The sequence below is a fragment of the Oncorhynchus keta genome, chromosome 33 (assembly GCF_023373465.1).
Source record: "Oncorhynchus keta strain PuntledgeMale-10-30-2019 chromosome 33, Oket_V2, whole genome shotgun sequence".
Classification (NCBI taxonomy): domain Eukaryota; kingdom Metazoa; phylum Chordata; class Actinopteri; order Salmoniformes; family Salmonidae; genus Oncorhynchus; species Oncorhynchus keta.
This window is the reverse complement of record NC_068453.1, coordinates 8,577,483-8,593,757: the sequence shown is the minus strand read 5'-3', so window position 1 is coordinate 8,593,757 and position 16,275 is coordinate 8,577,483. Positions and strand designations below refer to the sequence as shown.

The following is a 16,275-nucleotide window of genomic DNA, read 5'->3' as shown; positions in this document are numbered from 1 at the left end:
ACAAGCTTATATTTTGGGTTCTGATGGAGTACGACAGTTGATCTAAGCTCATGAGGCATTTACAAGTTACATTCTTCAAGAATCAATGGATATATATATATATATATATAATTTACATGTCAAAATATGGATGTAGCAACTACAGATTGCCCCTTTAAGTATATCAAAAGTATGTGAGTTTGAACATGTGTCCTTTTGGCCTATGGATTTAAAAAAATGAACCAGCATGAATTAGATTCAGCAATAAAAGCCCCACTTTTATTCCATAGGCTGGGATCCGCACGGTGCAGCTGTTGCAAGAGCGCATTTTTCACTGGCTGACCACTGGTTTCAAAAACAACGATTGATAGGCATCTTAAACTTCTTGAATTCAACCATTAATGGGTTCAAATACACATTTAGATTTGTGAACAGCCATCCACAACAACCACAATCCGTAAGGCGCAAATGGCTAAATGAGAGAGCAGCAGTGTGATTCACATCAATGCGCTATGTAGATATCAATAATAAGTGACCGCCGTAGACTATACCACTGCTGTCATCCTTACCTCCAAGTGTTTATTCCAGTTGGATAATCTTTGGATGCCGATCAGCAGCCGCACCATTGGAAGGAATAGCTTGGACTGTAGCCTACAAAAGCCTATTCCTGCTCTTTTCCCGCGATCCATCAAACCCATGTGCTGTGTCATCATAGTGGTCTCTAACTTGTGTTCAGACTCGCTCAGGTGGAACAAACATAACTTTTTTCAATGCTGATTTGAATGTCATTGAGAAAACAGAGGTGTCCAATATGTATTTTTTTGCAAACCTCCTTTCTGAATTTTAAAGTAATCCTCGAAGTAAAGCATCTTGTTTTTCAAAAGTATCTGTAATCTGATTACAATATATTTTTACTGGTAATGTACAATTACAGTTACCATTTTGTAATCCCTTACTCCCCAACCCTGGTCCCACCAATATGGCTGGGAGCCTTAGCTCCTCCATTGATGTACCTATGTGTGTATGAGAGGGAGTGCAAGACACTATTAGGGGATCTGTGTGTAAGAGAAAGAGGTAGTATTGCAGAGGGAGTGTGTGTGTGTTTGTTAGAGGGCACTCTTAAAGGGTTTTTCTGCTGCCTCTAATTACAGACCCTAAACATGCTTATTTCCTCAATTCCTGCCTGCGTACCTCCCCTCAACACACACACACACACACACACACGCTCCTTACCAAACCACAGCTTTAGTTGCCCTTGCTCACTCTCCCAAAAAAGCCAATGCCTCAGATCTTCTCAGATACACACTTAGACCCATGCCCTATAGAGGGGGAAAAAGGCTCTCTGTTTTGGCTGGGTAAAGTGGTCTGAACTCTGCAGTGTAGACAGCATACCCATGTGAAACTGGGAGCGGCCGTCCACCGAGCAGAGAGAGAGTACACAGTGGGCTACAGCTCTCCAGTGAAATATTCTGTACGAAAGAAAGTATCTCAATAGTCTTACGTCTTCCTCTGTCATCCGATCTGAAAAAGGGAAAGACAAAAACAATATTGAGAAAGACTTATGGGAAGTTTGACTGTCCAATTATTTCATCTTAGTGGCAGAAAGGAGACAGGGAACTCTGGAATCATGACCTTCATGGATGGACAGTCAATGAAGTAATAGAATGAGGGCTTCGAGTGTAGGCTGAGGTGAGTTGATGCCCTGGAAAGCTTGTCTGTTTACTGTTCCATTAAAACCATGGTGAATTCCCAGGGAAGAGAAATCATTATAAACCATACACTGAGATTCAACTCGCTCATAACATGGTATAGTAAATGCCCTGCGAAGAATAACAAACTCTGGATAGGATAAGTAATGTATATTACTCTCTTTATTAGGTGACACAGATGTACATTAAACGTTGTGTACAATAAGACAATGAGACAAAACTATAAAGGCGCTGTTGTACCATAGCAGCAACTTTAGTTGACAATTTGTAAATGTTAATTGAATGTCAAATAAAGATTTTGTACATGAGTCTCTTTGGTTTCTCTCCCTGGGTCTGCAAACTACAGGTATATTTTCCCAGTGTGTGTTTGTGTGTATTAGATACTTCATGAGTTACTGTAGATGAACTACAAAACCGGAGTCTGACTTTTTTTCCATTAAAAAAAAAACTTGAAAATGGACAAACATGTTACACACACACACACACACACACACACACACACACACACACACACACACACCAGGGTTATGTACCAATAGTTATGATGACAGATAAATGACACACTGCAAATGCAAGTTCAGCACACAGTACATGAACAAAAGAAGGGCAAAACAAGAAAAAACAATGGTCCTTGTGAGTATTTCTGGATTCTGTGGCTTCAGTGCTTGTGTTTTGGACATTGCAAGCCCTTGCCCGTCCTCACCAAGTTACGTTTTTTTCCCCTCAAAGTAGTAAAAGTCTACTTTTCAAACCACATTCAGTGGTTTTATGTGGGAGGCACATCCATGGAGTAAAAATACCCTTTAGCCAGCACTGTAGTTACATATCACTCCTTTCCTAGAAACTCAAGCCTGTTCTTTTCTGCAACTTACATTCACAAAAATGTCATATGAGGAGATAAAACACATGGGGTCACTTCAGAACTTCCAATAATTTGATAACCCTCGAGCTGAGCATATGAGGTCCATGAATGCAAACTACTTGAATCGCTGCTTAGTTTGCTTGGTATGCCAATCAATCAATTGTTACATTCCTAAGCTTTGCTCTTGCATGGGGGAATGTACCCCCCTTCTGAGTGACCTGTCATTAACATACCATGAGGCAGCAGTGGAGATCAATGGGTGCATAAATACCTATCAAGTAGGATATCATCAATATTTATGAGTAGGATGGTTACCGTCCTCACAGGGAATATAGATACATTCTAATAGATTAGTGTAACGTGTACGCTGGGAGTACGTACAGGGAGTGAATTTAATAAATAAATGAACATGGAACAATGCAAGCAACACGAGTAGCCTATATACATGAACCAGCCAGTCAGAAACAGAGTCAATAACGCCTGAGGAAAGAACCAAGGGGAGTGACAGCTATAGGGGAGGTAATCAGGAAGGTGATGGAGTCCAGGTGAGTTTCATGAGGCACAGGTGCGCGTAACGATGATGGCAGGTGTGCGTAATAAAGAGTAAACTGGTGACGGTGAGCGCTGGAGAGGGAGTAAACGTGACAATTAGTGAGTGAAGTCAATTCAACCTTATTCTGCCGGGAAAGTCCTTCAAACCTTGTTCACGCTCATAAGAGCTGAACGGTGAGATACATCACACTCATAATAACCCCCTGGATAACAACAACGCCGAAATCGGTAAACAAAGTGACATGTTGTGAGGCTCTTCAGTTCTCAGGTGACTTCACAGCCAGTTTATAATGGTTCAAGTCCACTTTATCAGTACCCGGCTCAAACGGATCAGTAATCAATATAGTGTCATATAAAGTAAGCATAAATATATTGGGTATATATATATATATCCATCTTTGGAGAGCGAGAGCATGTAAGGATTCTCACTGGTAGCTGAGGATGTGACATCCAGAAGGTGGCAAAGGTAGAATAAAGTCTGTCTCTGTCAAATGTGCCAATGCCAAAGACATTCAGCTGTTCTGCATTAACCCTTTGAACATGTCTGTTTGTTTTGTCTGTTTCGGGCCCAGAGAACAATAGAGGTACGTGTTTTCTGTAAAGTACAATATGTCTTGATTCAGAGGCAATGTAAAACACTTCGTAGGACCACAGTTAAATAGAGCACAATAAAGAGACAGTGCTTTGATGCATATACGTGTGGGAGTTGTTGGGTGAATGCATTTGTGGGTATGAGTGCGTGTGCACGTGTGTGTTTGAGTGCGTGTGTGTCTGTTTGACGAATGTGTGTGCATACATGTCCGTGTGTGTGTGTGTGTGTGTGTATTTGTCAACTAGGCCATGTGACGTGTCGGACTCGTTTGTCAGCATTCAGCGCTCAGAACCGGGTGTGCCGGTTTCAGCCCGGATCCTGTTTCATTCCACCGTAATGTAGGAGTCCTCTCCTGCCACGCCTCGCACCCTTTCAGAACAACTCCAGAGGTCTGTCCACCTGGAAGCTGAATGGAGGTTATGCAGAGAGTTAGAAAGTGTCTTTCAGCAGTCCCAGTTTCCGGAGAGCTTCTCTGCGCGACTCATCCGTCACTCCCCGTCCGGAGAACTGCACTGTGATCCCCTGGGAGCGGAAGGATGGCTTGGAGATGGACTTCGGCCGGGACTCCGGAGAAGTGGGAGACGCCACCGCCCTGTTGGCGCTAGGGGGAGTGCTATAGCGGAAAGGTCTGGAGGCTGGAGAAGGCACTGGGGCTAAAGCTTTGCTGGGGGACCTCACTGGAGTGTGTGTGAGGATATCAGGGGTGGAAACGGGGGAGGGGGTGGTGTGGGATGGGGTGACCAATCTGGTCTTCCCCCCGTAGCTCTTGACCTCGTAGGACATGGTTTCTCCTTTGGTTGGGATGGAGGTGGAGGTTGGTGGAGGCATCCTATTGGCTGGGGTGGAGGTTGAGGCTGGGGGAGGCATCACTCTGGCTGGGGTGGAGGTGGAGACTGGGGGAGGCATCACTCTGGCTGGGGTGGTTGAGGCTGGGGAAGACATCACTCTAGCTGGGATGGAGGCTGGGGGAGACATCACTCTGGCTGGGGTGGATGCTGGAGGAGGCACGTCCCTGCTCTCAATGTCTGGTTGGGTTAGGTCAGCCCTGGTTGTGGTAACAGGAGCAGGTTTCATTACCTTAGTCTTACCCCCGTAAGGGTTGAAGTCACTGTGAGAGGTCCCTGGGTGGGCCTTACTGCCATGGCTGCTGGTGGAGGGAGCAGCAGCAGCAGCCTTAGAGGGGTTCACCACGATGGTCTTCCCGCCATAGCTGTTAAAGTCCTTGGACGAGACTTCGGGCGACGGAGAAGCAGGCTTGTTGTCATGGATACTTGCATGAGAGGTGTTGCTGTTGACTGTTGCTGGTGGCAAGGTCTTTGCCTGTCTGGCCACTTCTGGTTTAGTCACGGGTGTCAGTGTAGGGGTAGGCATAGGAACGGGTGTAGGGGTGGCAACCGGAATCGGGGCAGCAGTGGGTTTGGTGTTTGTGCTGCTGTTTCGGGTCAAGCCCAGTTTGGACAGTGCCTCCATCCGGGACTTATTTGGAGTGGGATCCTTGAAAGACACACTGCGGGTGGGAAGGTTTACATGGGCCTTCTGCAGCCCATGGAGCTCCTCCGCCTCCACAGGGTGGGTCGTCCCTGATAGGTTAGCCAGCATCTGAGACTTCCTGTCCTGGAGGTTCACACTGGCCAGCGAATGGCTGTGGTGCTGGTTGCTGCCCATTATCATGCTGATGTTGTTGGGGTAATGGGTGGGCTTGGCTGAGGTGGTCGGGTCCTGTTTGATTGGATAATCTGGGTGGGTGGATGGACTCTCTCTGTTCTCTAAATTGAGGCTCCTACGGCAGTTGGGCAGGAGGGAGGAAGAGAGGATGTTGGTGTTCCCCGCACTCCCCTGGTGCTCTGCAATCTTCTGAGCGATGCGGACGGGGGTGGGGACAGAGCCTACAGGCTGGTACAGGGCATGGCCATAGGGGGCACTGTCCTTGCCAGGGAGGGGCAGGTTGTACTCCGTAGGGAAGTTTTCCATCACCTCACGCCTCGGTTTGTTCTCAAAATGCCTCTCGGGGTTGTTCATTACCATATTCTGGGTGAAATCTGCAAAGAGAAAGAGTTTGACAAGTAAACTCATCAGTTCTCTACACGTTCTGTATCTTCAGAAGACAAGGTCAATGGCAAATCTATATCTTCAAAGAACCATTGGGTCAATGGAAAGTCAACCATATTTCCTGTTGTAACGATGTACGCTGAGAGTCGGGAAGCAAGTTCGGGGAGTGAATACATTTAAACAAACGAACAAAACAAGAAACCCAAACGGAGCACCGACATGAAACGGCAACAACGACGACTGGGGAAGAAACCAAAGGGAGGGACATATAAAGGGCAGGTAATCAAGGAGATATATGGAGTCCAGGTGAGTGTCAGGCGCGTAATGCTGGTGACAGGTGTGTGCCCTGGAGGCCGGAGAGGGAGCACACGTGACACTATACAGTACAAATGTCCATGTTGAGTAATCTGTCATGCTGATGATAGTGAAGTCTGATCTCATTTGACTGTAGTCATTCTAATGATCCAAGGGACTGATAATCAAATGTAAACATTACTGTTCAGGGTGGAGCAAGGAGTGAACTGTTCTGTACCTGGCATGGGGGGGTTGAATGGTGCATGTGTGGGGTGGACCAGATCAGTCTGTGCTGGGCGAACCAGGTCTATGATGTCCTGGTTCTTGGTCGGCCTGTCCAAGGCTGAGAGGGGTGGTACGGGGCTGAGGCTGGGGGCGGATGCCAGGATGGGGGGTCCTGGTTCATCAAGCTCATCCACTGCTGGGGTAGTCAGCAGGGAGTCGATGGTCTCCTCAAAGAACAGGATACAATCCTGCTCCTCCTGGCTTAAGAAATGCAGCGCCTTATCCTCCTGTAGGGGGCGACACAGAACAACAACACACAAGTTACTTGGATGGGAAGCGCCAACTACAGGGACACACTAGTAGATCATCAGAAACGTAGGTTAATGGTGCTCTTTGGTTAAGGGGTAATTGGTAACACGAGTTACATTAATGTGACATACAGTATCTCCTATACCATAATCAGGTCTAGTGTATGGAATATACTTCCTGTTGCCCAAAAAAGTTATGTTAAGCATGTAAACAAACACAGATCCTGTTGGTTTAGCCTTTCCCCTCATACTCGAAAGGACCACACACACACACACACACACTACACTGAATGTCGATCTGCTGTTCGTCTGCCGTTCGTTCGGTGTACTGTTTTAGGGACCATCCGCTCGTGGACATCTGAGACCTGGAGGAAGGAGCCTACACCCTCCAGCAGGGAGGCCTCACTGCCTACCTGTTACATCACTACCTGTCCCTCTGTACAGAGCACATACAGCCACACAACACAACACAATAGACAGAGGGTATACAACGATGGGGCTGCTTTGACGGCTGCTGGATGACGCCGACCATAGATTTGTCCACTGCTCCCTGGGGTCTGTTTCACTCAAGATAATACGCTGAATCAAAGGGCAACCTGGTTAGATTGTTTAAAATGAACCTTAATGGGTTCAGGAAAAAGGTATTAGGTCAACAGAATGCACAAATGAGCTAGAGACTAGCTATATATACTGAAGATCCCCCATAAAACAATGTGTCATCTAAATACACATGTAGGCAGTAGACACACAAACCCAGGAAAGTGCACACAGACACAAATACCTGGTTGACAATGGCCCATTTTTATTGCAACAAGAAAATAAACAATGGATGCACCTATACACCCTTTCAACAACCATTACCACCACTGTCAATCAGCGACAAACCAAATATTTTTTGTTTGCTGTTTCAGGTTACGACCCTGTGCCTGTGATTACTAGGGTGAACAGGTTACCGCAGCAGGATAACATCTCGTTGCTAGGCATCGCTGTGGGGATGGCGAGATCAACCTTTACCAGAGGTAAATCTTTACCACAACACAGACCTGTTCTACTCAGCCATACACACACACATACATCTGCAGGCAAACTCATTTGAAACCAAACACAAAGACCACTGACTTCTGTTGTGTGAAGCAGGACCAACAAAACTGCACCTTAACCGGTTTTCCCTCAGTCTCTCTGTTGTGTGCGTGTCATCCCTGAGGCATGCAACAGGATGTAGTCATTAATCCTGTGTAATGTCTCAGTGACAGCGTGACAGAGTGGGGCATGGAGACAGACTTTGCTGTATAAACAGATCAGTCACTGAAAAGCACCTGCTCTAAACCAGGAACAGGTGGGTGAATACTTCAACGCCATGCCCCCCTAATATGGGTACGTCAATTGTGAACAAAGGGAGAAACATTGAGACATTTTGACCTAAGATACCAAGAGAATAAACCATTAACGGAAAGGGTTCCATATAAGTTATACTCACAAATGGTTTACTGTGGGAGTTTCTATCAGCGCCGTCGTGACTCCCGTTGACCCCGAAGTGGAGGTTCGGATTGGCCTTCACTCGGACGTCCATGGTTATCGGGTCAAATGCCAGGCGACTCGTGGGCATCTCATGAGGGGCCAGGGGTTTCCGAGCAGTCCTTGGAGAGAAAGTCGAGGGAACGTGTCTGCTCTCACTCTGAATGACCTTTTAATCTCCTCAAGCAGTCTGGAAACAGAGAGAAGTGGGGACGGCTTTCAGGAAAGGAGGCTCGGTCAAACAATAACATAGTAGTAGGTGTACAGTAGAAGACTACTTCCCTGATAGCCTGAACAAAGGGGGTACAGTAATAGAATGCATGTAATAATACAGTGGTGTTTTGGTTTACTGTAACATCAACATCATGTTGACGGTCTCAATACTCTCAGGGGAAACTCGCTGGTGAGAACAGAACACTCTCCCACAGCTCCCCTGGGAAAATGTCTTCCTCATTCCTTCCACCCCCAAAAAAAACATCTATTTCATGTAAATACCAAACTCTCAAGCCCAAAGTTTGAACTCCAAACGGACACTGACTCAACCATCTCAGCTGAGGTGAAGTACCAGTCATTTTGCAACAGGTTGTCATGTTTGCCACTGCTGGTCGCCTCAGCGGGGCAACACATCCAAGTCTTAGCCAAGTTCAGTAGGTCCCTCGACTAGTGCGTCGTTCTCTTAATACAGTTATCATACCCTCTATAGCAGGTAGTTATTACAATATACCTAGTACATACAGTGCAGGTTTTTGCACCCGTCACTCCGTGGGTAGTCATGGTCCGGCATTGTCTAGTACAAAGCTCATAAACTGATAGACGAGTTATTCTGGAGCAGGTATGTTAGCGAGGAGCAAATAGGCTCCACCGGAAAAGCCCTCCTTGTTTATGACCTTCAAAATACACTTACAATGGATGCTCAAAGCTGTTGATGGGTGATTTGTCAAGGTGGACTGCTTTGACATTCCATTCTCGCCATTGGTTTCGATGTAGCCTATGAGATTATGTCATGATCAAATAAAGACCAACATTAAGATATTTTGCAGTGGGACACTGGGACATCATAATCCCCATTCCCAGTATTTTCTTTGCGGATTTGAAATATTTATACCCAATTAGTCCAAAATACGCTTCCATAGTCACAAGGTATGGTAGACACATTTACATTGAATGTACTGTACTTAACTTTCTTAGATATGCACTTACCTTTATAATAATCTTAAAAGAACCATAGGCTTCTGAGAAAATATATATCCAAATGTCCCAAAACGTCACTCTGTATACAGGGATGGAGTAACAAACTCTTCCTTTTCGTAGAACAAAAACATAAAATCGTTAGCTTTGTTCTCGGAGTTCCCTGCCCTCCAGTCTCCTCGCGGTACAGGCGTACTTGGCGACCTCTCCGTGCGTAATGTAGCAGGTCTCCTGTTCCAGTGAAGCGTCAAGCGCACAAGACTCCACCCAATACCGCAGCTGAGCAGTGAACTGGAGCTTTCTTTCAAGTGCTGGAGACCGCCCACTGACTACTCGAAATGATCAAGAGCGCCTTTCTCCGAGTCCCAGTTAAATATGTAGGCTATTATAGGCTTTTTCACTTAAACAATTAAGCAATCTTGGCTAATGACAGCATGGCAATCCCTTGAACTTAACGCACGCACTAACGTGTCACATCTGGAATGTTCCGCAAACCTTTTGCTTCAGACCCTATATGGCCTTAATAATTATGAGCTCATATCATGCACGAGATGTAATTAATAATCCTGTTTAGCCTACAAATCTCGTGTAGCAGCTTTTGCCCTGCCCTGGTTGGGACCAAAACTGAATAAACCCGATTCTCTGGACTAGAGTTTCATAACAGTTTCTACTTTGGTACAAATGAGGTTGGCACGCAATTCACGCCATACCCTGGCATTGTTATTAACAATTAATTCAGAGGCAGGCATGTCTGATATTTTCATGAATCATACTGATTCTTTTTTTCCAGCCTAGTGAATGACATAATTATTGGCATTCCAAAGAACTGTTATCATCATAGCAACACTCAAATTAAAATACAAGACAATTGGAGAATTGTTATGTAGTTTGGTTCACGTGCGAACATTTCGTTTAATTTGAGGACATTTTTGTATTTTTTTGGCCATGACCCGGTAGTCTTTGGCCGCAGTTTTTTCTGCTGGCATTACACTATTCGCCACCCATAATAGAAAGAGAATTCGTATTTGTATCTGTACCATAATGGCTCATGTGAATGCATGGGCAGCACCATTGAGCGCTATCTCAATTTTAAAGTAACATGACTTCTTATTTTGTGTTTGAAAAAAGCGTAAAACTCATATTGGTGATTTTTTTCGCCACCTCTAGTGCTGGAGTACCCAGTGGCGATCCGTCATTCAGGGAAGGCACAGGAGTGCCCCACGTGCTTTGAGCCCCATCTGTTTAGACAAAATATATATTTATTTATATATTTATTTTGTTGTTGTTGCCTGTTGTGCATGTTATTTTGGCATTAATAGACGTTACATATCAGTTTGAAAACAATGTAAAAAAAAAATGTATTGAGTTAATACATTTTTTGCTTGTGTGAGGCAGCTCCAAAATACAGGTGTTTCAGCCTAGCTCAGTGCTTTCTGTGGTAGAGGGGCAGCCAGGGGTAAATATGTGTAGGAGGAGGTAATCTTCCCATGCGGACACCATAATCTACAGGGAGAGCTAGAAAGTTCAAGCCCCCTTGGGTGCTGTCATATATACATTAGAAGTTCCCATCCAAGAAGGCTCAAGGTCATTGGTCACAGATAAAATGACGCCAAATCACGTTATATCTACCGTAGCTTTGATTGGACTGATCATGTCAGCATCATACTTTCAAAATCTTAGCTAGCAAGCTAGACAAGCAGTCATCGTCATGAATCACGTCAACAATCTACTGGAAAATAATTTTCAATCCAACATTGGAAATCGCAAATTCAACAATGAGTAGTTTATAAAGAATCAGTGGCTAACTGCAACGGTTGCAAAGCAATCACTAGTCTGCTATTCAGTGGAGAGGGTGGTCCAAGTCTGGGTTTTAAGGTCTCTTATCCAAACTGAAAAGGATAAACATTTCAACACCATGGCCCAGAAAAGGTTGAATACATTGACCATGCTGTCAATCCGGAAAAAACCTTTTGAATGGTCATCCAACTCGGAATTCCAGTTCGGGAACTCGGGCCTCTTTCCAGAGCTCCGACCTGAAGATCACTGATGTCATGATTCAACCTTGTTTTTTCAGAGTTCCCAGTTGTCTTGAAAGCACCATAAATCCAGAGAATGCCAGACGTTGATGACAACATTTTCCCAGAAGAAGCACCGTCGTGCAACCTTCCTGTTCAAGTGAGCACAGCACAACAATGAGTCCTAAAATGCCTTGTATGCTGCTGCATAAATGATGCAATATGCCATGGAGATATGTATACTGTAGCTAAGAAAGTAATACTAAGTGTAGTAAGGTGTTAATAGCCCATGTGCCTCACCCTAATAATATGGTCCCGTTCCCCCTCATAATTTAGCCTACTATTCAGATTTGGCGGTGCATGTACAAGATTTACATGCTAAAATCGCCACTGATCACCGCCCTCTAGTGGCCCCAACAAATGAATGCATTTTCTTCTCATTATTTTGGTTTGAGACTCCCAGTGGCGATTTTAGCATGGAAATCTTGGTGGGGTAAAGTACACTTTTTCTTTTGGGATACATCAAATCAAATTTATTTATATAGCCCTTCGTACATCAGCTGATATCTCAAAGTGCTGTACAGAAACCCAGCCTAAAACCCCAAACAGCAAGCAATGCAGGTGTAGAAGCACAGTGGCTAGGAAAAACTCCATAGAAAGGCCAAAACCTAGGAAGAAACCTAGAGAGGAACCAGGCTATGTGGGGTGGCCAGTCCTCTTCTGGCTGTGCCGGGTGGAGATTATAACAGAACATGGCTAAGATGTTCATATGTTCATAAATGACCAGCATGGTCCAATAATAATAAGGCAGAACAGTTGAAACTGGAGCAGCAGCACGGCCAGGTGGACTGGGGACAGCAAAGAGTCATGTCAGGTAGTCCTGAGGCATGGTCCTCCGAGAGAGAGAAAGAAAGAGAGAATTAGAGAGAGCACACTTAAATTCACACAGGACACCGAATAGGACAGGAGAAGTACTCCAGATATAACAAACTGACCCTACTCCCCCGACACATAAACTACTGCAGCATAAATACTGGAGGCTGAGACAGGAGGGGTCAGGAGACACTGTGGCCCCATCCGAGGACACCCCCGGACAGGGCCAAACAGGAAGGATATAACCCCACCCAGTTTGCCAAAGCACAGCCCCCACACCACTAGAGGGATATCTTCAACTACCAACTTACCATCCTGAGACAAGGCTGAATATAGCCCACAAAGATCTACGCCACGGCACAACCCAAGGGGGGGGCGCCAACCCAAACAGGATGACCACATCAGTGAATCAACCCACTCAGGTGACGCACCCCCTCCAGGGACAGTATGAAAGAGCCCCAGTAAGCCAGTGACTCAGCCCCTGTAATAGGGTTAGAGGCAGAGAATCCCAGTGGAAAGAGGGGAACCGGCCAGGCAGAGACAGCAAGGGCGGTTCGTTGATCCAGAGCCTTTCCGTTCACCTTCCCACTCCTGGGCCAGACTACACTCAATCATATGACCCACTGAAGAGATGAGTCTTCAGTAAAGACTTTAAGGTTGAGACCGAGTTTGCGTCTCTGACATGGGTTGGCAGACCGTTCCATAAAAATGGAGCTCTATAGGAGAAAGCCCTGCCTCCAGCTGTTTGCTTAGAAATTCTAGGGACAATTAGGAGGCCTGCGTCTTGTGACCGTAGCGTACGTGTAGGTATGTACGGCAGGACCAAATCAGAGAGATAGGTAGGAGCAAGCCCATGTAATGCTTTGTAGGTTAGCAGTAAAACCTTGAAATCAGCCCTTGCTTTGACAGGAAGCCAGTGTAGGGAGGCTAGCACTGGAGTAATATAATCAATTTTTTTGGTTCTAGTCAGGATTCTAGCAGCCATATTTAGCACTAACTGAAGTTTATTTAGTGCTTTATCCGGCTAGCCGGAAAGTAGAGCATTGCAGTAGTCTAACCTAGAAGTGACAAAAGCATGGATTAATTTTTCTGCATCATTTTTGGACAGAAAGTTTCTGATTTTTGCAATGTTACGTAGATGGAAAAAAGCTGTCCTTGAAATGGTCTTGATATGTTCTTCAAAAGAGAGATCAGGGTCCAGAGTAACGCCGAGGTCCTTCACAGTTTTATTTGAGACGACTGTACAACCATTAAGATTAATTGTCAGATTCAACAGAAGATCTCTTTGTTTCTTGGGACCTAGAACAAGCATCTCTGTTTTGTCTGAGTTTAAAAGTAGAAAGTTTGCAGCCATCCACTTCCTTATGTCTGAAACACATGCTTCTAGTGAGGGCAATTTTGGGGCTTCACCATGTTTCATTGAAATGTACAGCTGTGTGTCATCCGCATAGCAGTGTAAGTTAACATTATGTTTTCGAATGACATCCCCAAGAGGTAAAATATATAGTGAAAACAATAGTGGTCCTAAAACGGAACCTTGAGGAACACCGAAATTTACAGTTGATTTGTCAAGGACAAACCATTCACAGAGACAAATTGATATCTTTCCGACAGATAAGATCTAAACCAGGCCAGAACTTGTCCGTGTAGATCAATTTGGGTTTCCAATCTCTCCAAAAGAATGTGGTGATCGATGGTATCAAAAGCAGCACTAAGGTCTAGGAGCACGAGGACAGATGCAGAGCCTCGGTCTGATGCCATTAAAAGGTCATTTACCACCTTCACAAGTGCAGTCTCAGTGCTATGATGGGGTCTAAAACCAGCAAAGCCACTGCACAACACCAAACAATACATGAATTGCACTATAACGGTGACAAACGGTGCCCACAAAACTGTTAGGGCCTACATAAAGCTGTCCCAACAGCAGAGCTTTCTTTTCAGCACCATGGAGTGAATCCTTACCACCGCTACGCCTGGCAATCAGCGACACAGTTCATTCAGCCTCATTTACTGCCTAGCTGATATGGCTGACTTGCTTAAACAAATGTGGTTTCTACTGATAATTGATATGTACAAACTATGGCATAAGGGAATGACGAGCAGATGAGAGGCAATCCGTAATTTCGATTAAGACCTTTATGAGTGAGCTAAGACGGTCGTAGTCAATAACTATTTGTTCAGCACTTTTGAAATGTACAGCGCCAGAATTCAGAACATGGGCCATTCTTACATTTTGCCAAAAGGCACCTAAAGACTCTCAGACCATTAGAAACAAGGTTCTCTGGTCTGATGAAACCAAGATTGTACTTTGGCCTTAATGCCAAGTGTCACGACTGGAGAAAACCTGGTACCATCCCTACGGTAAAGCATGGTGGTGGCAGTATCATGAGGTGGAGATGTTGTTCAGCAGCAGGGACTGGGAGACTGGTCAGGATCGAGGGAAAGATGAATGGAGCAAAGTACAGAGAGATCCTTGGTGAAAAACTGCTCCATAGCACTCAGGACCTCAGGGTTGGGGCGAAGGTTCACCTTCCAATAGGACAACAACCCTAAGCACACAGCCAAGACAATGCAGGAGTGGCTTTGGGACAAGTCTCTGAATGTCCTTGAGTGTCCTATGCATTAGAATCATCCACTTTGTCACATATGCATTATTTGAATCGAGCATTGACGACTTGCAGTTTTTTCCTTGAAGAGATACTTTGGGATTTTGGTAATGAGTAATGGTAATGCCCTTTATTTACTTCCCCAGAGTCAGATAAACTTGTGGATACCATTGTTATGTCTGCGTGCAGTTTGAAGGAAGTTGCTAACTAGCGCCAGCGTAATTGCTAGTTAGCATTGGCTTGCAAAACTACCTCTAACTTCCTTCAAACTGGACACAGATACATAATGGTATCGACTGAGTTCATCTGACTCTGGGGAAGTAGATAACGCCTCATTGGCAAAAATCCTGAAGTATCCCTTTAACAAAAATGCTTGACACGAGGAGGCCTCACACCTTTTAAGAAGGAGAAGAAGTCTAAAAGTAAACTTTTTAAAAGTATGTTCCTGGTATGTTAGTTTCCCTGGCACCTTTTCCATATGCTAACGTTTTAGCATTTGTGGAAAAATTCAAATCTCAAATTTTATTTGTCACATGCGCCGAATACAACAGGTGTAGGTAGACCTTATGGGACCTAATATTAGCATTTTTTACTCATCATGTCCAAATCATTCAAAACTATATAAAATGTATTGTGAAGCTCAATAAAATCACTTAATAGACGATTTGAACATGATACACAAACAATTATAATATCGGTCCCATGACTTGAATGGGAAAGCATGTCATACCTTACATGGAAGTAAACCCCAAAATATATTTTGTAATTTGGGTGAATTATCCTTTTTATATCTTTTGAAAAAATTATTGGCATCTGCAACAATTATTATTTGAATAATTCAATGGGTGTTTTGTGCATAAAGTAATGATGAAGTGTCTCCATGTCTATGGGAATTGTCTTCCTGGGCCGGACTGTAGTTAAACTGCAATACCGAAAGTGTCCTCAACATCTGCGAGAGAGAGTAGCTGATCGTGAACTACAGGAAACGGGCGGGCGAGCATGCCCCCATCCACATTCTTTGGAGCTACAGGGGAGAGGGTCGAGAGCTTCAAGTTCCTCGGTATCCACATCACTAAGGAATTAACATGGTCCACACACACCCACACAGTTATGAAGAGAGCACGACAGCACCTCTTCCCCCCAGGAGTCGGAAAAGATTTGGCATGGGCCCTCAGATCCTCAAAAAGTCATACAGCTGCACCATTGAGAGCATATTGACCTGCTGCATCAGGTATTGGTACATCAACTGTAAGGCACCCAACTGCAAGGCTCTACAGAGGGTGATGAATACAGCCCAGTACATCACTGAGGCCAAGTTCCCTGCCATCCAGGACCTCTATACCAGGCAATGTCAGAGGAAGGCCCCAAAAAATTGTCAAAGCCATATGTTCTCTCTACCACCACATGGCAAGCGGTACCAGTGCACCAAGTCTGGAAACAACAGGACCATGAACAGCCTCTACCCCCAAGCCAATAGACTGCTAAATAGCTAATCAAATGGCTACCCG

The 16,275-nt window shown here is 44.9% G+C and overlaps 1 protein-coding gene across 2 annotated transcripts; it reads right to left on the bottom strand.

Moving 5' to 3' along the window:
• Positions 1-1,832: 1,832 nt before the first annotated feature.
• Positions 1,833-9,924, bottom strand: LOC118366159 (uncharacterized). Of its 2 annotated transcripts, XM_035748608.2 has the most exons (5): positions 9,286-9,924; positions 8,990-9,073; positions 8,048-8,275; positions 6,276-6,549; positions 1,833-5,733 (listed from the first exon to the last, which is right to left on the bottom strand). In XM_035748608.2, the coding sequence occupies exons 3-5, from the start codon at positions 8,174-8,176 to the stop codon at positions 4,124-4,126; spliced, it is 2,013 nt and encodes a 670-aa protein (XP_035604501.2). In that variant the 5' UTR covers positions 8,177-8,275; positions 8,990-9,073; positions 9,286-9,924; the 3' UTR covers positions 1,833-4,123. The 2 variants fall into 2 exon arrangements, with proteins under 2 accessions (XP_035604501.2, XP_035604500.2); XM_035748607.2 differs by lacking the exon at positions 8,990-9,073.
• Positions 9,925-16,275: the final 6,351 nt, after the last annotated feature.

Excerpts from the sequence above, each read along its gene's own strand:
- LOC118366159 (XM_035748608.2), bottom strand. The coding sequence starts at position 8,176 with ATGCCCACGAGTCGCCTGGCATTTGACCCGATAACCATGGACGTCCGA. Across the intron at positions 6,550-8,047 it reads ACTCCCACAGTAAACCATTT|GAGGATAAGGCGCTGCATTT; the intron begins GTGAGTATAACT and ends CGCCCCCTACAG. Across the intron at positions 5,734-6,275 it reads ATTCAACCCCCCCATGCCAG|ATTTCACCCAGAATATGGTA; the intron begins GTACAGAACAGT and ends TTCTCTTTGCAG.